Genomic DNA, 22,334 nt, shown 5'->3' on the forward strand with positions numbered 1-22,334 from the left:
CGGCGGGGCGAGGCTCCCCGCGGGGCCGGTGCCGTGCGGGAGCGGGGGGTACCTCGGCCCCGAAGGGGGCGGGCGGGCGGGGGTCTCCAGCTGCCGAGAGCAACCCCGAGGACTTGACGGGATTTTTCCTTCTTCTCTCCTCCTCCTCTCTCCTCCTCCCTCCTCCTCCTCCTCCTCCTCCTCCTCCTCCTCCTCCCCCCGCTGCTCCTCCCGCTCCCGCTCCCCTTCCCGCGGCGGGCCGGCGGCCGCAGCAGACGCCGCGCTGCCGTGAGGATGCCGCAGCTGCCGGGGGCCGGGGGCGGCGGGGGGGACCCGGAGCTCTGCGCCACCGACGAGATGATCCCCTTCAAGGACGAGGGGGACCCCCAGAAGGAGAAGATCTTCGCCGAGATCAGCCACCCCGAGGAGGAGGGCGACCTGGCCGACATCAAGTCCTCCCTCGTCAACGAGTCCGAGATCGCCCCCGGCGCCAACGGGCACGAGGTGCGCGGCCGCGGGGGCTCCGCGGGGCAGCGCGGAGCGGCCGCGGGGGCGTGGGATGCCGCGGGGCTCCGGGCGCCGCCGCCGCCGGGGGGCGGGGGGGGGGGGAGGCAGGGAGGGAGGGAGCTCCGGCGGGGCGCCGGCGAGACCCCTCTTTTCCGCATTTCCCCTAAAAACCCCCAAATCCTCCCACCCCAACTCCCGTTTCCAGAGGGGCGGCGGGCAGAGCCGGGCGGGCTCCGCGCCCCTCGGCGCCCGGGGATGGGCTGGGGGGGGGGGGGCGGCCCCCTCCGCGCTTCGGCCCGGGACGAGAAAGTTCCCGCGAGTCCCCCGACGGTGCGGTGGTATTAGACCTCAAGCAGCCATGAAATTTCCTCGGCGAAATCAGCGGGGTCGGAGCATTAGCCGTAAACTCTTTAAGGGATTTGCGTAAGACTGTTTGGGAAGAAATTCCCGACGCTAAAACAACTTCAGGGCGAGCGGGGAACCTGCTTTTTTTTTCTTTTTTTCTTTCTTTCCTTCTTCTTTTCTTTCCTTTTTTTTTTGTTTGTTTTTTTTTTGTTTGTTTGTTTTTTTTTCCTAAAGATCTGGTAATGAGGGCAACCTGATTTTCATTATTATTTTTGGTATCTTTTGACCAAGAGTGTTTTGACTGCTGAAGCTCCGAATATTTTCACGAAATAAGCCCCTTTTGTTAAAGGTTAAGGCGCTTCTGCTAGAAACGCTTGGCGAAGCCCCATAGTTACTAACGTTGTCACAAAACGATCATTTGCACAAACGTTTCTGCTACAGTTGCCTTCCAAGCAACTTAAGAGGGAAAGGAAAGGTACTTATCTCTTGCCCTAACTTTTTTCTTTCCACGGGAAGCTGTAGCGCTGTGATCGATAAAGGAGCATCCATACAATGACTTTTCTTCTTTTTCTTCTTCTTTTCTGATGGTGGATTCCCTGCGGGCAGGTTTCCAGGCAGACGCAAGCGCAGGATTCCTACCATGATAAAGGCAGAGAGCACCCCGAGGAAGGTGAGAAGTGCACCGTCCTGTCTCGCGATACGGTCCCTCCTAGTCCCCCCGTGAACCTCCGCGCGGTCCTCAAACTGGAGCTTGGTTTCTTTTGGGAAACATAAATTTAGTACCTTTTGGGGAAGGGGGATGCCAGGGTGCCTTCAAAGCGCATTTAAAAAGGAGATGAATGTGCGGCACGTTTATCTTGAGTGACCAAATGGTATTTCAGTTGTTTAGAAAGTGATAAGTAGGCCAAATGGATCTTCGCTGAAGAAATAACTATTTTTAGGATATCAGCTTAAACACATCTATCTCTTTACTCATACAGTGCAGCTGAGTTGTGTGTGTTCAGAAGCTCTGTGCTTCTTTCCCCATAGCCAAAGTCTGTTGCTTAAATCTCCTCTTCCACATCTAAGCCTGAACATACCTCTTGCTGTTTTTTAATGTACCAGCTGGTTAATTTTGATTGAGGAGGACAGAGGAAATAACAGAGTTCGTTGAATATCACTTAGGGAGCTGGACACGCGTACAAAGAATGTGTGTGGTGAAGGATGGGAGATTATGTTTAAAATTAAATGCTTATCATCGCAAACTAAAACATCATAAATTCCATATAAAGACAGGCACAGTTCAGTCCTGGTGCTTTCCGGGACTCTGTGGCGATCTTTCTCCAAATTGGTCATTAAACAGCCAAAAGCAATAATGTCCGTGCTCGTAGCTAGCATTTTGGCAGGGAGGGGGAGAAGGTCAGCTCTGTATAGTTTTCTTTTCAGCTTTGCATCCTCTTAAAACCTCACCTTCGAGTAGTATCATTGCCAACGGTCATATAGGTGAGAGACCTGTGCACCCCCCTTTGCAGGACCTGGACCCTAATTATTTTATTTTCTGACAAAATAGCCTCCCTCACTTGGCTTCCCTCTTGACTGTAGTGCCATGTGTGTTCAGCAACTCCCCCCCCCCCCCCGGCCCCAAATCTTTAGGGTCTCCTTCCAAGCCAGTCCCTGCCCTCTAATCGTTGCTGGTGAGCGTGGCCAGAATGAATTGTTCGCTGCACACATTGGCTCAGCGAGAGAAGGAAATGATTATATCTAGTTATCACTACCCTGTTCCTCCCTTTCGTAACAATGATGTTGGAAACCCATGCTGGCGATACTTCTGAATCCACAAATCCTAGAGGGATGTATAAAATGGGGGAAAACTGCTACTTGGGAAATGTGATGTCATTGCTGATGTTTCTGCCTCGATTTGAACAGGGACTAGCAAAATAAATTGGTTACTCTGAGGCTATTCTGTATTTTAAGCATAAACTCCTCACTGAGAGTACTTGCTCCTTTAAGAATTAACTCTTCTTAAAAAAATGTTGTTACAAATTGCTGCGGACCACTTTCTGTCAGAGGTAATTTCCATGAGTAAGGAAACGTTTGCATGCAGAACATTTTTATGAATGCACAGTACCTGTTTAAGTGCTCTGACTTACAAGAAATGCGTATGTGGGGAATAATGTACTCATTGTTTCCTCTTCCATAGGAAAGCATCCAGACAGTGGCTTATACAGCAAGGGACCATCATACTCTGGTTATTCTGGGTATATCATGATGCCAAATATGAATAACGACCCGTACATGCCTAATGGATCTCTGTCGCCACCCATCCCCAGAACAGTGAGTTATCTCTTCCAAAGACCGGTTTTGGCGAGCTGGGTTTCCTCCTGTTCGGTCTGCAGTGTGTGTTCACGCCGGGGGTTTTTGGGTAGCTTCAGTTACGGTGAAGGTTGCGCCTCTGCTGTTCAGAGCCTTCGTCCAGTGGAGTTTGAGAGCTCTTAGAGGTGTTGGTGGCGATTGTGGTGGAAAAGCTGAGATTAACGTCTGCGGTGTCTGACGTCCTTTGAACAGGGCTGGGAGCTTTGGCGGGGGGGGGGAGCCCTGGTTGACGACTGTAGGATAATGTATGGCGGAATGATGTAAATGCCATCTTTGTAGTGACTGGGACAGATGTGAATTTCCTGGCTTTAACTCTTCGTTTGTTGAGGAAAATTGAGGGCTGGAAGCAGAGCTGCTAAAGTTGCTTGTCAGTAAGATGAAAAGATTTGGGGTTGTTTTTTTTTTTTCCCCTTCAGATATGGCATTGCTCTTTGCTGCTTGATATTTATTTCTGCCATCAGTTGCCCTGCGCGAAGGCTTTATGTATCTGGCAGTATTGCTTTGAAACATACTCTGTATCTTCAGCCACAAATTGTGAAATGGTTGTTTAGGAATTAATATCAACCGTGATGCAATAGTTACAGCTTTCCTTTATGTTGTGGCGGGCACTGATTCTTCCAGGTTGGTCCCTCTGTTTCCATTGGTGTAGATGCACGTTTGATGGATTTCAATGTACTTTTAATTTTGGATAGTCAATTCCCACTTATTTTTATAAACCTCTTAGTATACGTATAGAGCCACGGGGAGGCAATGTTAAAATGAGCTGTGGGAATTACGTTAGTAGAACCGGAGTGGAGCAAGAAACGAATTTGCTTGTAGGCATCCTGCTGAAAAAATGCCGCTGCAGTTGCGTGTGCTGTGGTATGAGAAGTTGGATGCTGTTACTTCCCTGTGATAAAGCAGTTTTCTGTCTTACTGGCTCTTAGATTTTTACTTGGCTGCCTCTGTCAAACAACTGGCATTATTTTGCTCTCCGACGTTCTTGATTTTTCTTCAGGATTGTGGGTTTTGACTTCAAAATCAAAAAACAGGGGGCCTAATCTGTATTAGTAATTTGACAGTAGCAAAGCATGTGAAATTAGTGGATGTTCGGATTTGGAATGACAGGGTGGTTTGGCACTGGGAAACACACGGATCGGCCCTTTTTATATGTCACCGTTTGCGTTAGATGCACAAACTCGTGCAATATATTGCTTTCTATAGCTCTGTTTTTAAAAAGGACCTTGTCTATGTATAAATTACAGTTCAGAGGCCTACAGCCATTTCGGGCGAAGCCCGCTGACCGCGGTCTGTTCATATTTGTTGTTGTAAATGCTGCCCTACAGAAAACTTCTGTTCGGATGTATTGTGGGGAAAAGGATGCAGCTTCTCAAGAGGGCACCGAGACTCAAACCTGCCCCTTTGAGGACCAGGAAACTTCAGACCTTTTTTTACCCCCCCCTTTCCCACGTTACCTTGGTAAGAAAGTCCCTAGTGCTGGTGTAAGGCTTTGACCAACAAAATTCGGTTTAATTATTCGCTGAGGGTTTTCTCCGCGTGTGTGTGCTGTGGGGCTGCCGCTCTTTACTGATCTGGCATCGACGCCCCCGGAATATCGGCTTCTTGCGGACGCTGTCTGCTCAGGTACTTGAGGAGGAAGCGTCCTGTGTGGGTACGTTGGAGGGGAGGAGGGGGGGAAACGCATCTGCTTTCTAATTGTAAAGCTGCCTGCCGAACATCTGAGGGGCTAATTTAGTTCAGTGTTGCTCTTGCATGTTAGAGCAGCACCACTGTTTCAGTAAAATAGTGCTGTTGCAGGGCTGTAATGTTGACATAAGCCTGGAGTTCTTTCAGTTTAACCACAAAGCTACACGCTTGAGTTATTAAATAATTTTTTTGTTTAATTGAACTATAATCTTTGTTAGTCTCCTAGCTGACAGCTGGGTTTTAACGCGCGCGAGATCAAAACGCCGCATCCAGGAGATGACATGCTCGCTCGCTTCATGGCTAACCACAGCTCCAGCCTCACGCGCTGCTGCCTGTTCACCTTTGCGGGGTCCCAACCGCCACCCCCCAGGTTTGCTCTTGCTCCCCTTTTCGGGGGGGACATGCCGGGGCTGGGGGCCAAGCAGCAGCCGAGATCAGCCAGCTCTGGAGGTGGAGGTCTCCCCTGGGGTGTTAGTCCCCGGCCATTTGTGAGTGGAGCAGCCCTGCAGTGTGTACCTGCGCCCTGCCATTTGCATGACAAAGCCGCTTCTTGTTGATGCATCTGTTGCCTGGAGGTGTTAGGCAGGATTAAAAAGCCGCCCTGGGGCGCTGAATCTTTTTTCCGCCCGGCGCAAACCCTTGGAAGAACCTGGCTGCCTGCAAACCGCCCAGGGGATGCACCCCCAGGGAAAGGTGGCCAGACCCAGGATGGGACCGCTCGCTACGCCAGCGCAGAGAGAGCAAAGCTTTCTTGGAATGGGAAAAAAGTTACTTTCACCAACATACGTAGGGGAAAAAAAAGCCTTTTTTAAAAAAAAAAGGCAAATGCTTTACATTCTTGCTCTGTAAAATTGAAAATACAAATCTGTAGTCAGACACAATGTGTCTAATAAGCATTAAAAGAAGAAAACTGTAGTGTAATTTCAGTGCAGCTTTTGGAGGGGAGAAGGATTTCAAATTTTCCTAAATCTGCTATTGTTAGAGTGCTCTCCACTTTCTTTTTTTTTTTTTTTAGTTTTTAAAAATTTTTAATTTTTTAGATTTTATTTTACTGGCAACTGATTTGCCTTTTACAGGTTGGATTTGTAGTAGCAGTAGAGTGTTAATTACAAGTTCAGGTACAACCCTCATGCGGCAGTACATTTTCTTATCAGATAGCTGGGTAAGTGAAAAAGCAAAGCAGTTGGTTTGGGTGGCTGCAGAAGTGGCACGTGATGGTACTAGAACCGCAGTAACACCTGGTGAACATGCATCCTGTGTGCTCGAGATATCTTTTGGTGGTTTCTCAGCATCGTGGGGGTACTGAAGATGGGAGATGGAGACAGCTGTTTGTTTTCTAACATGCGTGGGTTTTTTCTTACTTTTTCGTTAACAAGACTTGTTTTGGGGTAGCAAACCTTTCTCGTCTGTGTGATGGGAATGTGGGGACAAAGGAGGTGACTGAAGAAGAATCATTTCTCTGTGTCTTAAATTCATCCAGAAAATAATTTTGTCTTTGTTCCTCCCTCTTTCCCAATGAATTAAACTTTCTGTGGGAAGATAGAGGATTTCTGCAACCTCCCTTTTGTCTGTTCTTATCTGTTCTTGGGGTCTGGGTTTATTTCTTTGCGGCTAAACTGTCTCTTTGTAGCAGCTGGAGGTGTTAAATAGGTTGGAGGATACAATCTATAAACACCTTACAGCAACTTGCAAAACACAGCATAACCATTTGAAAACAATGAGCAATTCCGCTAAGAGGGTTTGAACACAAGGGGCAATGTTTATACACAGGACCCCCCTCCCCTGCCCAAGTTTTGGATATCCCTTGTGTGCTTCTGCATGGCAAGGGGTATGGAGATAGCTCCTGTCTTTAAGAGCTAACATCCCAGGAAAATTTGTGCAGATAATACGGACAGGATGAAGGGTGAGGGTAGAAATAGCAAGAATGAGTGGCTACAAAGCCTCAGTAAGAGGGGTTTATTTCCCTAGCTGCATCTTGCTGTCCCTGTGAAAGCAGGCTGGTTTGCTCGCTGGTGGGGAATTTTTGGGACCCCGAGGGGAATGTACAGGAGTGTTAGAGCTAGCATATCCAGCTGCAGAAGGACACGAACCTAATTTTTCACAATATTGTCTTTTCCTGAGAGTTAGCTTCTGCTGGATGTGCAATTGTAGGCACTTGCTGGGAGCCGTGGTCAGCTGAAAGCTCCCTGGCCCAATATGAAACGGGCTTTGTAGCACAGATGTTGGGGCTCAGCTCCTGCTCCGGTATCACCCATCAGAAAGCTTTGCACTAATTCCTGAGTTGGCGTCAGCGCAGGATGCTCTGAGGGCTGTAGGCAGCTGTGGTCCTGTCCCACGTCTCTTTCTTGCCCCTGCAACCCCAGACCTGTGCCTGAGGAAACCGGTTGCATGGGCAGCTGAGGGGCTGGACAAGCCAGAGCTGCTCACCCAGCACTGAGGCTTTGCCGCTTCACCCTGCGTGGCGCACGTCTTCTCAATGAAGTCGAATGATGCCGATTAGCTCCTTAAAATAACTTCAAAATCAGGTGCGGAGGAGCACAAAGTTTCCTGACTCTTTGGAAGCAGAACTTGCCGGGGTTTATTCGGGTTTGCACGGGGAGGAATTTTGGCACTATTTGCTGAGGGGCTTGGTGAGTCGCGCCAAATGCCAGCACCAGGGTAGAAGAGGGCTAATAGATGGACCTCACCGCTGCAAACGCGTCTGTCAGCTGCTCTGACTCAAGCGTCACAGCTGGTCAGCCTAAGATACAAGGCAGGTCTCCTTGAAACACAAATCCAAGCCATGAATGGTCGTGGGCCGAGTCTAGGTGGTGCTTGCTTTCTTTCCCGTAGTGAAATGAATTCTCCATTTGGAAAAGGAGCAGAAGAAGTTACTGCAGTGCCTCTAGGTTGGCTTTTGTCCAAAGCTTGATCTGGTGATAAGATGGCACGATCCAGGCAGAGTCTTAGGTACCTATGCCCATCATGAGCATGATCTTTGGGCACATACTGGTGACGAACACAGCCTTTCTGCTTTTGCTGCCTTCTCCTTGTCAGGGTGATGCAATTAGCAAATCTGTGTAATTGTGAATGGGCAAAGAGGAAAGAAAATATTCTGCTGACGTCTCAGTGCAGAGGCAGCAATTGTGTGTGTGTGGCTTCAACGGAGGCGTAATCAAAAACCCCACCCATTACAAATCATCAAAGTTGGCGCTTTTGTATATCAAGATGTGTGTATGCTTATGCCCTAAATCTCCTTTTTCCTATATACCTAGGTGCTAATTCAATATAAACCGTAAAGGGCGGAGCTGCAGCTTTCCTTTTAAAGTGGTCTAAAAGCAAAGTGTCATTGCTGTTGTTTTGGTGCTGTGCCACCTCTTCTCCAACTTAATCCCAGTCCAGAAAAAATGTTAATAAGAATAGCTTGTTACAGGCTGCGAGTGCCAGGGAGGATATGGCTCAAGAAGAAAGCCTGAAGCTCCACAGGTTCAGGCATCAAAAGAGGAAAAGACCTTTTCCAGATACTTGCAGCACTGCATGGCTGCAGGCGTCGAAAAGCCTGGGTACCGCAGGCCTGGCTCCTCCTGAGTACTTAACTTCTGTTTATAGTTAAGGAAAACTCCTCCTGATAGGGGAAGGAAATAACCCCCACAAAAGCATTTTGCTGCTGCTGCAATATTTCTGAAGTCCCATTAGAAGAAGACACACGTGCAAGAGTCTGCTTTAATACGGACACTGAACATTTTGCAGCCCGGGGTCTGTGCGCCGCCTGGCCCGCTGCGGTCTCCCGTGTTGCTCTTGCACAGACAGACACCGATCCAGCCTGTCGCTGGTCGGAGGGAAATGCTGCTTTTGACTGGAAGGCGTGTTTGGCGTGAAGACCGTTCTCATCGGGCCGTTGGGTTTGGTCCCTTCTTGCAGGACGCTGGGGGGAAGGCGGCGCAGCTGCTTGGCGTGCAGCTCCTGCCCGGGCGGTTGGGGATTAGTGTCTCTGTCACTCCGGCCCTTCATAAGCATTAGATTCACTTAAGAAAATTGCATTCAGAATAACTTAATCTAGCAACCCAATGGCTTCTATTTTGAGACTTGGATCTTGTGGATATGTTTATTTAGTTTGGGTTTCCCACTTCAAAGGAATCTGTCCTCTCAGCAAGAAAGCGATTGAGCACTTAAATAAAAATGTATTCATTGAATCTTTGGGATTGAGCTAAAAGTGCAGTAGGGAGTTAACGTGTGCGCCAACTGTGCTAATCGGCCAGGGATTGCCTGTTCTCCTAAAGGGGAAGAAAAGCCGTCCGAACTGCCTGAGGAGGAGTGGCGTGGCTTCCCCTGGCTCTGGTGGTGGTGTTGCTCCCGGGTGCTTCAGGTTGAGATGAAGGACCTAGAATATCTTCGCCTGTGATCTTCAAAGATACCAAATCCCTCGTGTAGAAGAGCATTTTCATGGAGCTGAAAGGTCGACTCGACGTTTCTTTCTTTCTTTTAAGTGGCTGTGCGTATAGGTGAAGTTGAGGCATAAAATCAATAGGATGAGCTTAGTCAGCACAAATTACAAGCATAAAGTTACAAGGCTTTGATTGAATATTTATAAAATGGGCAGCGTAGCTTAAAGAGTAAGTGTACTGTTGTCACCAGCTGTAACACATAAACCAGAGAAACGCTTTGGTTAGGAGTCATTAGGCAAGCCAGAGAGCAGCTAATTCCCAAAAGCGTCCGTCTATCCAAGCGCTTTCAGTGCTCTAGCCCTGTACTTCAAACAGAGCCGCGGAAGTCAGCGGGCAGGTCTGCTTTACCCAGGCCGGTGCACGGGGGAGAAGTCCCTTGGGAGCCCGTGATTTCACGCGCGTGTTTGCCACGAAGTACCTTCTGAAAATGCCGGCGCTTCGAGTGAGCAGGGGTGCATGTGTGTGTGCTTGTGGCGCAGGGGAGCTCTAGTAACGCTGCTTTGGCAGAGAACAGAAGAAATCTGTTCGCTAGGCCTTTTTTTTTTCCCCTCCTTGCTTTCTGAGTAGGGAAGCTTTAAAGTAGATTGAAGCAGGCTGCTGCTGCACATCCAGCGCAGTGCCAGGCACTGCACATACTGACGGCGCTGCTCTGAGGAGCCTGCAACCATGACTCGTGGGAGCTGCAACAAACCCCGCGGTTGTCGGCACAAGGAGTGAGATTTCACAGAACCGAAAGGCGTGATGCTGAAATCCCATTGCTATTGATGGCAGCTCAGCTTCCCCCCCTTAGCTGACTGGAACTTAGGTCTGGATGGACGTGCAGGCGTTATCCAAAGAAAACCAGTCTGGAAATGGTCTGATTCATCACGTACGTCTAAAAAACAGCGAAAGGGAACATGGGGCTTTCGTTGGGCAGTTTTGTTGGCTCAGAGGTGGAGAGTGATGATCTCTAAAAAACTATCCCTCTAGGCCCTGTATTTTGGGGCTGGGGTCCTAGTGACAGCAGCTGCTCAGAGCCAACACTGTCTCAGTAACTGGTCACTTAGCTCTGCTATAAGGCTCTATTTCTTCAATTTTCTGCCTTTTTCTGTATTTCAAATCTGCCTCAGATTTATCTTTGTGACCGTCTGTTGTCTCTCCACAGTTTTGGCATATCTTCTTGCCTTGATCTTTCTTCATCCCTCCCAAATCTTGCATTGGCAAGCTTTGTATAGCATAAAAAAAGTACAATATGGAGGTGACGATTAAAGGTGTCAACACTTGTCAAATGCAGACCGCACTTGGGGCGAAGGCCTTTTCCCTGCCGATGTGCTAAAATGCAGATAAACTGTCCAGCGATGCAAATGTGTTTACTTTGTTAAAATGCCACAATCCAGCGATTTGTTTAGGGTCTCTAGTTTCTGAAGTTTGACCGGTGCTCTGTCGGGCTTAGAAAGCTGCAGTTATAAGTGCTAATTGTGTTTTTTGGTTGCGCTCTATCCCCCCACCCCCAGTCCTGTACTGCCTTCATCGCGGTTTCGCGTAACTCCTCTGTACCCCCACGGTGAGCAAGGTTCCTGCCACCAACCCGCGTTACATCCCACACAGCCAGGCTGCAGAACGGCGCCGCAGCAGCGCATCTTCCCGCCACGCGGCTTTCCGAATTCATTTTTACGAAGTGGCTTCCTTTTCACATCCGTGCCCTCTCCTCAGTTGAGGGTTTGTGGCAGCTTGTTTCATCGTGTGGCACTCCTTGCAGCCCGGTTGGCGGCGTTTCTGTTTCTTAAATGGAAGAAACACTTGTTACAGAAAAATTGAGGTGAAGCAGGCGAATATCCAGGCTTGGCACAGCGCAGGGACCCCTCCGAATTGGGGGAGACTCTTCCCTCAACATCTGCATGTGAATTAGCCCCTGCAAAGAGTCAAAATTGTCCCTAGGTTCACGTACAGGTCCTCCTCTCTCAAATATAAATGCACACGCAGGTTCAGCCTCTTGAGGAGCTTTTGGGAGCAGGGTGGGAGCGAGGAGGTGGGTGACGGTCCGGTGCAGGAGCCGGGGTGGTGGGCAGGCTGCAGCGTGCCCGGGTCCCGCCAGGCTGCTGGGGGCCGACACCGAAAGGAAAAGGGAGCTCACCAATGGGAGAGCTTTTGAGGATATTGAGGAAATAAGCCGTATATCAAACATACTAAAATACATTTTGAAAAACATAAGCCATTAAGATAATTTACCCTACGGCCCCTAAAGCTTTTTGTTTCGCCGCCCTCCGACACTCGCAGGCTGGGTTGTATTTGTGTCTGTTCTTTACTGCCCGATTTCCTCCTGCGCACAACTGAAATTCAGCTTAAAAAATAAGTGTGAACTGAGCATGTTGGATTTGAAAAATTTGTTACTCAAACCCCCTCTCTCTCACACATTATTTCATGTCTTAAGTACCCCTGGCACAGGAAGAAAAGGAAGCTGTGCTGGATTTAAAGGAAAAAAGAAATAAAATTTTAAAAAGCTTAGCTCTTAAGCGTGTGGATTTTTCTGGTTTTGTTGTGACTCCCCCCCCCCCCTCCCCCCTCCCCCCCCAGTTATTTTGAGGATATTTCTGAGATAATAGTGCAGAGATCCTGTTTTAGATGTAAATCTTCAGAAGGAAAACTGGGAATAGGAGAACCGCAAAAAAATGCTAATTTATTAGGCAACTCCCCAGACAGTTTGACAGCACTATTGCAAACATTTTTTTTTTTTAAACTGGCAACTACTAAGCTTCTTATCGGAGTGACCTGTAAAAGATGACTTCATACTTTGTAATAAGGAAATACTAAGAGACTGTAGGAGAGCTGGGCAAATGCTGCTTTGCTTGGAACTTTTTAAATTCAAGGCCTCTCTAAAACAACTTGTGTAGAAAGCTTTCCCTCTTCCTTTGAAACTTTAAATTCTTCCTTTTTTTCCTTTTTCTTTCCAGGGATATGTGTGTAAATGAGAATATTACAGGCTAATGGGGCAGAACCATAAATATTCAGTTGGGAAATGTGGTTTAATCAAAGCCGGTTCAGAAACCCCTGTGTTTGGGGCAGAGGCAGACTTCTTAGGAGGAGATTTCAGAGGGGGTTTTGTGGAGCCTGTCTTCCAGCTCGGGCTCCAGGACTGCACGTAAATATATTCTGCTAGTTAAACAGTTGTGCTCACTGCGCAAAAAAAAATGCCCTCCTCCACTAAATGACTCTTTCTGGCTAACATCTTCTGGACAAAGCATTTTTTCAGGTTCAGTCAGCAGAAGAGCCTGCACGTGGGTCTTGCGTTTCTCTTCTGGAGGCAGCATTTCACAGCCCAGGAGCCTGTAGCTCACAAGTCAGCCGTAGGCTGATGTTGGCCTTTCATGCATCACCTGCATCCCCTCTCCTCTGCTGGGCTCGGTGGCTTCTCCCGGGAGGGGATGCCTGGTTAAGACAGCGACTGAGATTTGAGCCTAGGGGGTTCAGCCAGGACTGGGAGAGCTGCCTGTAGTAATGCAAGTGCTGCTGGTAGGTTAGAGCTGTTTCAGGGGTGGAGCAAAAGTTTGTGGCTGTGCAATTAAGCATGAAATAGGTAAATTCTGTGTATAATTACCTAACGTAGAGTCTAGCGCGAGGACGTCACCCGTGGAAATCGCAGCACGTCAGCGGCTGGTGGCAGATTCCCGGGAGGTATCCCTGGCGCCCATACTGGCATGGGGGGTGGTGGTGGTGGTGTCATGTCCCCTGCCTCCCCCCACCCTGTTCCCAAAAGCAGAGGCACAGTCTCAGAGGAGGCTTCTGCAAATGAGGACCTGAAAAAGCAACATTTGTTCAGAGACTTGGACTAAGGTGATGGCAGAGGTGGGAGCAAAATCCATGTTTCCTGAGTTCACTTCAGGAACCCAGCTGGAAGGCAGCTTGCTTATAAAGATATATTTCTTGGGTTGTTCTTGGGTTTTTTTTCATGAAAACAAACCAGAAGTCTGAGAAAGTAAAAACTGGGATGCGCGTGGAGGGAGGCAATAAGAGGATTAAAACCAGTGCACATAAGAGGAATGCTGGTGTCAGTGCTGGCTGTGGCTGTGTTTCATACCCAGCCTTTCAATTAAGGACCAAACAATCCTACTGAAGTTTCTAAGTAAAAGCAAGGAGGGGCTTAAGAAAATTAGTTTAGAAACTTTTTGTCAAAAAGCAGACTTGTTTTTTCTCATTTTCCCTCCCTGCCGTCACAGCAGCACCCGTATCTTCCCACTTTGTTCTCTGTTTGCTCTCCCCCCGCAGGGGGAGCAGGCTGGTTGCCCTCAGCATCATTATTTGCACTCCCTACTTTTGCCTCAGTCCCTCTCTCAGAAATTCAGCCCAAACGCAGTTAGATAACGGGCACGGTGTGCTCCCTCTCCCAGGAAGCTGCCATTGGTTTGTGGCTCTTGCACACGATGTGCCAGGGACGGCCGCCCAGGGTTTCTCAGCTGGCTCCCCTGGGCACCGGCGTGGTGGGGATTTTGTCATTTAACATGGGGCTGGGGGACCTTGCTCTGCTGCTTCTTCAAGTAGCTATTTGGGATGGCATCTCGGCAGCAATGGCATCCCTCTTCCTCTTCCAGCCATGGTGGGCACCTGCCGTGGCCTCAGCAATGTCCATGCTCTGTGCCTCAGCAGCCTCTGCTGGGAAGAGTGGTTTGCAAAGGAGGTGCTGGCTGGTTTGAAGCTGGAGCCTTTAAACTTCTGGGCATCCTGAAATAGCTGCTACTTTAACGTGCGCCTAGGCTGTGCTCGCTGCCTGCACAGCTTGTGCAGCTCTCAGCTTCCTAAGATGCGTTTCTTGAGTGGCGTGCCCCGGTGGCATCACCTTCCCGGGGCTACCTGGGTCATCGGTGTCGTTTTCTTTTTCCTTCACAGCTCTGTAGCTGCAGCCTGTACATGGTGGCCACAGCTGGCCGCCGCACATCTCCCAGCACCACAGCCAAGCCTAAAACTCAGTTTGCTGCAGTCATGCAGGTCATCGCTCTGCAGGGCTCAGCATTTAAGGAACTGGTGAGGTTAGCTGTCGGGTCCCCCGGCCCTCCCTGACACGGCCACTGAAAAAGCCTGCAAGAGGAGAAGCTGTGCCTCCGCTTGGGCACGGAGAGCTGCCTGTGCGGGTTACGCGGTGGGCTGCGCAGTATGAAAAGCTGGCCAACAGCCTTCGCGTGCCTCTTTTGGGCTAAATGGTGTCTCTTACATTTCAGTGAATAGTGCAGAAAAGTAGCAAGCTTTCAAGCAGAAGTATCAAGTAGCAAGTGAATCCTCTGCAAATGAACAAAAAAGTCCCTGGAAGGGAAAATAAGCAGTAATTACGATAAAACATACTTTTTCATCACAGTAATGGTTTGACGCTGAAAGGCAGGGTTGCAGCATTGTATAAAAGTGACTGCTGCTGTTTCTTCATAGCGGCGAGTGTTTTGAGACCTTTGCAATGCTACGCATGTTGCTTGCTTGGTTTCTGGAGTCTGGCATTCATTTCCAGATAGTTGGGACTGCTTGTGGGATAGGCAGAAGCTGAATTAGCTGCCTTGCCAACATGGCAGCAGACACCTCTGCTTACAGCGACTGCTCCAGCTCTCTGTACCTTGCCGCTCTTTCCTCAGTGTTGCTTTATGAGCATCCCTCCAGTTATCAGAGTGGACACCAGAGCCACAAAGAATTAGTCCTGATTTAAGAAAGCAGGGTCTGCAGAGGAAGCAGTAAATTTGCTGGGGATGGCAGGAGAATGGGGGCGGGGGGGAGGGAACCCAAAACCTTGGATTAACACAGAAAAGACTTCTGTCTTAATACTACTAAAAAAGCTTTTACATCTTGGTAAAGAGCTTGCTACCTTTGGCTTTAGTTTCAGCCTCAGTGTGGTTAGTGTGTGTTAAGGAACAGTCAAAGTAAAAACGAGACAGTTTCCCAGCCTTGAAATGACAGGGACATAAGCTCTGTGTCCGCAGGGAGGGAGGGCAGACCCTTTTGCTGTTGTCTTTGAGTCGGGGTTTTAATGACTACAGGGAAAAAAGGAGTGTTAGAACAGCAGAAGAAAAACGATACAGCTAAGAGGAAATTATTTTTATTGCTAATACATGGGTGCTCATAATGTTTAATTCTTTACAGCTTATAATGTTTAATTCTTTACAGCTTATGCTTTATTTGCACATTCTTCCTTCCTCACCACTCTGCGCACTGTAGTGGCAGCTACCATATTTCAAAATTACTGCTCTTAAAAGCTCCTATTCAGTGGTTTTAGAATGAATAAAAATATTTGTCGAAGTAGCAGTGGTGCTCAGACTGGTCAGCGTACGGACACAGAGTGGTTCAGCCACTGCACCCTCCCAGTCTCTTGCTTTTTACATCGTCCTTATCCCCCCTCCTTTCCACTGATAAGTTTTAAAAGTTCCCTGGAAATACTTTTTCAGGGCAGTGTAGACGTATGTTTAATCAAAGTTCAGGGCAGTCTTTCTCGATAGAGATTTACTTTTGTTTTCACCAGCAAAGCCAGATGAGGAGAGAGGAGGAGCGTGGGAGCGTTTGATGCCCCTGAAAACAATATTGTGGCGACAGCAGTTTTAAGGCAGCCTAAGAGTTGTCTGTATGACTGGCGGAAAGGGAGTCTTAGAGGAAGCTTTGCAGTACTTTACACTTTTAGATCATTATTTATCTTTTTAGATAACTAATGGGGATTTAGTGTTCATTTGCCATGTGCCTGGTGTAGGGTAAGTGAACCACTGTCAGTTTGCTACAAGGAGCTGCAGAGGACAGCCTGGACATCTGCATTATTTTGCCTTGCATCAGGTGCTAAAAGTCACTAAACGTACCGTGAGTCACAATATTTTTTCCCAATTTGACTCGCTTGCCCAATCGTATTTTTACTTCAGCCTTTAGGCTTGAAAAAGCATGTGCATAATCAGTTCATTTTGTGTGGTCTAGGCTATAAAAATGCCCCCTCTGTTCTTTCCATATGAAAAATGTGGTTTTAATTTTGAGGAACTTATATAATTTTCTGTGCTTTCTTTTGTATCTCAGATTAAAAACAAATGCTCCCTTCCCCTAACTTTGCATGTTCCAATTACGGAGTTGTGAAAATAAGTCATCCTTCAGCTTTTGTTACTTTAAAACAGCTATTGGTGATGTCAGAGTCAATACTAAAAGCATTAAGAATGCTGGCAGAATGTAATGCAGCTGCAATCCAACATGATGTTGGAAATGGGGTTGAGAGCATAAAGGCTTTCCATATTCCCAGGGCGCACAACTGCTTGCGGCCTTGGCTTTGATCTCTTCAAAGGCTGCTGCCTCCTCCTAGATGGAGAGACTTGGCTGCCACTCGCTCGCATTGAAAAAAGGCAGAGGTCTCTATTCAGGCAGAAATCAATCACTGTGCAGAAACAATTATGTGTAATTCAACCATCATGAAAACAGGGCGAGATTATGGGTTTGTTACCTGAGTGACTGCGTGGAGATGGGGAGCAGCGGACGCGGGAGTCCTGCTGACATGCCACATCTTGATGACAATTATAGACACATGAATGATGTGGCGGGCAGGGGCGGCGAGATGACAAATGCTGGTCACGCTGTCCAGCAGAGCAGAAAATGAGGTTACAATTGGGAGATAATGTTTGCATATGTAACCATATTTCAGCAAGCTGGGCAACTTCAGGGAATAGCGGAGATGGGCGATCGTAAACAAAGTCGGTGTGTGCCGTGGCTATCAGCTTTCTATGGTACAGAAATGCGTACGTGCAGTGAGAAACCTGGGTGCTGCGTCCTGAAGAACTGCTTGCTTAAAGCAGCCTAGCAGCATTTTTTTGGGGGGAGGGAAGAATTGCCCAGGAAAAGGAGAAATCTCCCAAGTTCAGCCCTCAGAAGGCAGAGGAAGCAAACAAAAATCCTTCTCCGTCCCTCCGTATTCTTGGGACAGGGTGGTATTAACATGGCAATGAGGGATCGCTGTTTACGAGCGGCATTGACGAGCACGTCTCGTGTCTCCTGCCTTTCCCTCCCAGCGGGGATTTAGGCTCGCCTCATGGTAGCGCATCTCTGAGAGAGAGCGTTTTCAGATTTGCATGGTAACATTTTGGCTGCAGTAGGCTGTCGGTAGTGTGACGTGATGCTCAAAATATCTTCTGATGTATAATGGCCTCCTTTAATTAGGAACTTTTTTTTTCCTTCCCCTGAGTGGTGAGCCATAGCTGACTGTCTTAAAAAAGAGAACTGGCATGTGTAGTATCTGCCATGAGAATATTTATTTAAAGTATTATTGCCTATAAAGTCTTAAAATAGTTTTCCTCCCAAAAAGGCAAAATAAAACACAGATGACTGATTATAAAATGGTATCCCCGCTCAGTTTGGTACACAGGACGAGCTTTACCTTTTATACTGCTCAGGCTTAGACATCAGAGGCGCAAGAAGCTGCTTTGAGTTACAGATCTTCAAACAATAAGTCAAAACAAAAAATCAATCCCTCCAGTCCCTGGGTGCAGTTAGCTAAAGATAAAAGAGAAAAATAAAGTTATGCTAAAGCAGATAGAGGAAAGGAACAGATATGCCAAGGAAACACAGAGGACAAGTGCAGAGTTGAAGTGGGCCTAGTGTGAGCCAACATCAATGAATTTTTATCTTATCAAAAAGTTTTAGGGTTGCCAATTCTTTTCAAACTGGATCCACTCTGCTCCAGGGCTGCCTGAAGCGTTGTCTTCAATAAAAGTTGCTTCTCCCCACCCTCCGCACACCTCCCTCTCACTCCTAAATGTAATCACACACAGGGATTAGGCTGCACCTCACTCAAGGTACAAAACTTCACTGCAGACTTCAACAGTAAATTAAGGACTCTGATAATCCCTTGTTATTACAAATATGAACTGAAATTTCCTTTTAAGTATTTGGTGAAAGATGTATAATCTCAAAAAAAGTAAAACCTTTTCCTTCTGGTGATATTCCCCGCCCCGCCTCCCAATAAATGTAAATTGCAAAGGAATTTTTAAAATAGATTTTTAAAAAACAATTTTAATGGAATTTTTAAACCCTTTTTCATAGCTGATTCATGCAATTTTTCATGCCAGTTAACTGTCATGATGGAATCAAGCACGTGGCTTAAGCCTTAACCTGCAAAGAAGAGAGCATCGCGCCCCAAAGTTGCAATACGCGAGCTAAACCCCTCTGTGTGCCTCTTCAAGATCGACATCTCAGGGTGCAGTCAAACTAAAAAAGTCACCTTTGGAGAAAGGTCTGTTGGCTTTGAGCTGCTTCTGTTTCTGTTGCATTACAGTAGGGGCCAGTGAGCATGTTTGAGTCCTGTCGGGAGGAGCTCAAGGCGGCTGTCGGCATCCCTGGCTCAGGAGGGCTCGCGCTGGTACCTGCCCATGGGCATGTGAGAGGCAGACAGGAGTGGGCAATGCTTCACGTAATAGCTACTCCAACAGCAGAAAACACATTTATCCAACCAAAAGTGATTAATGGACATGGATCATACACTGTGTGCAAAAATACCTGGAATGCACTAATATTCGAAGGACTTGGGATCCCAAGTCTAGTTGATGCATGACTTCAGCCCAGTAGCTAATGTCTCAGGGCCTGTTTCCCATCTGCAGTGCAGCGTAATATCCATTCCATAGATGGGACAACGGAGCAGAAGAGGAAGAATAAAGGATTCAGAATATGCAGATGCAAGTGAGCTGAGGCAAGGGTGTTGATGTTAGGTCTTGCTCTTCACCAAGAATTTGAGGAGGCGACTTCAGGCAGCTGCCTGGTAACCTGGGGCTGGGTCTTCTCACTTCAGGCTGCCGAACTGCTGCCTTCACTGCTTTGGGAAAAACATAAATCACGCTTTTCTATGTAAACGATTGCATGAGCTGCTACAGTGGTGTTTATAGGATTACAAACTGAACGAGAAAAGGGTTAGTGAACATAGATATGACTACAAGATATGGTGTGGAAGATGTGGCCCACAATGTGGAAAACTGGTATCTCCAGTCTCTCATTTCGATAAGGTAGAAGTTACTGTCGGTAACTCTACTCAGAAGGAACATTCAGCCAGTTAAAAAAGCCATAAAAATCTGCAGCTTGATAATTATTCCCATTCATCTCTGGGTAGATTGCATCTTAAAGATAATTTTTTTTAATTGCTTTAATAGTTCTCCTTACAGTTGTCTTCTTTGAAGTGAAGAGCAGCATGGCATGATACCTCTCATCAGGAGCGGCTGCACGAGGGGCTGACCTGAAGCTGGAGGCTGCCCAGCTACAGCTGGGTGGTGCAGAGCCGCTTTCATCCTTTACCAGTTTTGGTTTCCTCCAGTCCCAGCTGTAGGTGAAGTCTTGTCAGCCGTAATTGTCAGTCTCTCAAAAGAAATATTTTATGTTTCGCGGAGGCGAAAATGGGTCCAGGGCTTGGTACTCAGAATGCTGGGTATGGGATACGCTGCTTACCGACTGGTGTGGTTTTGCAAAAGTCAGCGGGAGGAAGACCAGTAGTCCTCGGGACAGCTGATGCAGAGCAAAGATTACTGCAAAATAATAAATCCTGCCCAGAGAAGGGGGGTACGCGAGGCATGTGGTGTGTTGTGATCTTTTCTGTGTCCTTCCTGAAGGATGCTAAGCGCAAGCTCCAAAACGCGCTGTTTTAAGTCAAGATCAACTAGGAGATTTACAGGGCTTAAACAGCCCAATCTGAAATGGAAAGCGCCTTAACTGAACTTACAGAGTATTTTGCTTTTTTGTGTTTGTTTGAAGTGTGTGTTGAATGGAAACAAAGGATGGAGCAGAGGTGAACGGGGGTCGCAGCGCTCTCCCTGTCCACTCTGCCCCTCCTGCCCTAGGAAAGCAAGCCTGCACCTAGTCACTTTGGGAAGCATCAGCCATCTCCCTTTCCCATTTCAAATATGATGATTAAAGTATTGGAGATAAATGTGTTGACTGGGCCTGGTTCCTCTCAGCGTGGGGCTTTTCTTTCTTTGTCTTTTTTGATCTGGCCTGGCTGAGCATCCCAGCAATAGCAGCTAATTGATTTAGCCTGTGTCAACTCACTGCAGCACAGAGACTCGGTTATTTCAGCTTTCCCAGTGCAGCGTGCAGGGAATAAAACCAGCAGCCAAACGCTGCGTCAGGCTGGGATGGAGCAGGAGCTAAACGCAGAGCAAGGGCATGGTGCGGAGGTGCTTGGCGAGGAGCCGGTGCTCCGTCCTGTGGCCTCCGGGGAGCCCCCGGGAAGCTGGAGCTTGCAGGATGGTGGGGCGGGCGTGATCTCTCAAAGCTGGCCTACTTAGCCTCTAAAGTAAACACCAATTTGCGGTCTCTTAGTAGGGAGGGAGCAGTCCAATAACGCGGGGATAACGTTCTTGCCAGCAACACTCATCGTTCAGGGCAGCATTTAACTTCATCTAAGTGGGACGCCCGGGTTTCGACAGTCGGCTTGCAAAAATGGCAGACAACCTGAAGGTGCCAAACGATTTGTTAGACGCCTGTGATACATAGCCTGTGTCTCTCTGGGAAAGATAACCCTGGCTGGGTCCTCCTGGCAGAGGGGGAGGCAGAGGCCTCCTGTGATGGGAGTGGGAGCATCGGCAGCGCGCGGGGAAAACTGCAGAAAGGTGAAGTCGGTTGTGGCTGTAGGAGCGAGGAGTGACCACCCTGACCTCCCGGCAGACGCATTTCTGCCCTGAGGACGCTCCGGCAGCAAGGAGCCCTCTGCGGACGCGCTGGCTCAAAGGTCTGCCCTGTTCAACTTCTGTCCTGGTGGAGCCGAGCCTTAAATAACAGGCAGATGTTTGCAGAGCGTGTATTATGGAAATCAGACCAGTCATAACTTGACTGCTCTAAAATAATGCGCGTCTCTTTAGAAGAGTGGCGGCTTAGGTTTTTTTGGCTGGAGGCAGAGACAAATTTGTGTGCACAAAGCAGTGGCCTGTGTGGGGCGGCCGGGGGCCAAGCCACGCCATTCTCACCCCTCGGGGCGCTCAGACCGTCCCAGGGCGGCCCCAGCCCCAGCCCCAGCGGCACATCCCCTGCTCTGGCAGGAGGGTTTCGCTCCTTCCCGCTCCTCCTGGCTCCCCTCTGGCCCCCGCCCCGAGAAAGCAGCGGGCGTCGTGGCAATTAGGAGGTTGGCGTCGTGGCAATGAGGAGGTTGCCATCGCGGCAATGAGGAGGTTGCTGGTGCGGCTGCGCAGCTGCTGATTTGCATGTCTGCCTACGTCGGGCAACTTTCATGTCGCTCCGCTTTCCTCCCTGGGGCTGCCAGCACGCGGCCGTCTCCTGCGAGCTCCTTCCCACGCCCCGGTGGGCGCTACCTGGCACGCACGCAATGCGACTCCTGCCTCCGGTGCCCTGAATCCGTGGGTCCGGCTCGGCAGGGTGGCTCAGCAGCATGTGGTGGGTTGGAAACCCACGGCTGCCTTGCAGGGTTTTGCTTTTCCTCGGCCCGGCAGGTAGTTGTGGGGAGCGCTGCTTTGTCGTTAGCGCTTGCACAGGGTCGCCCGCAAGAGTAATTAAATCTTAAAAATAAGCCTTAGTCTCGTTATTGGAAACTTACTTTAATTTTTACATTTCCTGCCTTTCTAACCCTCCGTCCATTCACATCACCCTCTCTTCCAGAGGAGGTGTCGGCGTGGCGGGAGGAAGGCTGTCTCCTGCTCTCCCGTGGCAGCCTCATCAGCTGGACCTGGCGAAGTATTGAATTAGCTTTATTATGCCGCTGATTTGAAGTCATTACTGGTGTAAGCCGATGCAGTTCCATTATTTTTGATGGGATTGGGGCTCTTCATGTCACAGGTGAATTGGACTCAATTAACCGACGCCGTGGTCTTAATTAGAAGCTTGGCTTTCAGTGGCTCCTCCCGGGTGCTGGAGGTGGGACACCCCCCGCCTTGCCTCGCTGCCTCACAGGGCTCTGCAAGTCAACAGGGAAGGTGCCATTTGGTCCTGCGCATCATCCACGGGGACCGTGTGGCATCCTCTCCTCCTCGTGCTGTGCATCCCCTCGGCTTTGCTCTGGGGGAGAGGAAACCCAGCATGAGCTGTGGAAAGTGCAGAACCACCCCTTTGGGCTCGCTGGTGCGGAGCCCAGTGCCTGTGTTGCAT

General features: G+C 48.7%; 1 protein-coding gene across 5 annotated transcripts in view; it reads left to right on the forward strand.

Annotated features, from left to right (window-relative positions):
- Positions 1-273: 273 nt before the first annotated feature.
- Positions 274-22,334, forward strand: part of LEF1 (lymphoid enhancer binding factor 1) — a 69,741-nt gene continuing 47,680 nt past the window's right edge. For all 5 annotated transcript variants that reach the window (XM_075708729.1, XM_075708731.1, XM_075708730.1 and 2 more), the window contains exons 1-3: positions 274-483; positions 1,438-1,501; positions 3,011-3,144. In XM_075708729.1, coding sequence (XP_075564844.1) covers positions 274-483; positions 1,438-1,501; positions 3,011-3,144 — 408 coding nt within the window. The remainder of the gene's footprint in view (positions 484-1,437; positions 1,502-3,010; positions 3,145-22,334) is intronic.

The sequence above is a fragment of the Pelecanus crispus genome, chromosome 4 (genome assembly GCF_030463565.1).
Source record: "Pelecanus crispus isolate bPelCri1 chromosome 4, bPelCri1.pri, whole genome shotgun sequence".
NCBI lineage: Eukaryota > Metazoa > Chordata > Aves > Pelecaniformes > Pelecanidae > Pelecanus > Pelecanus crispus.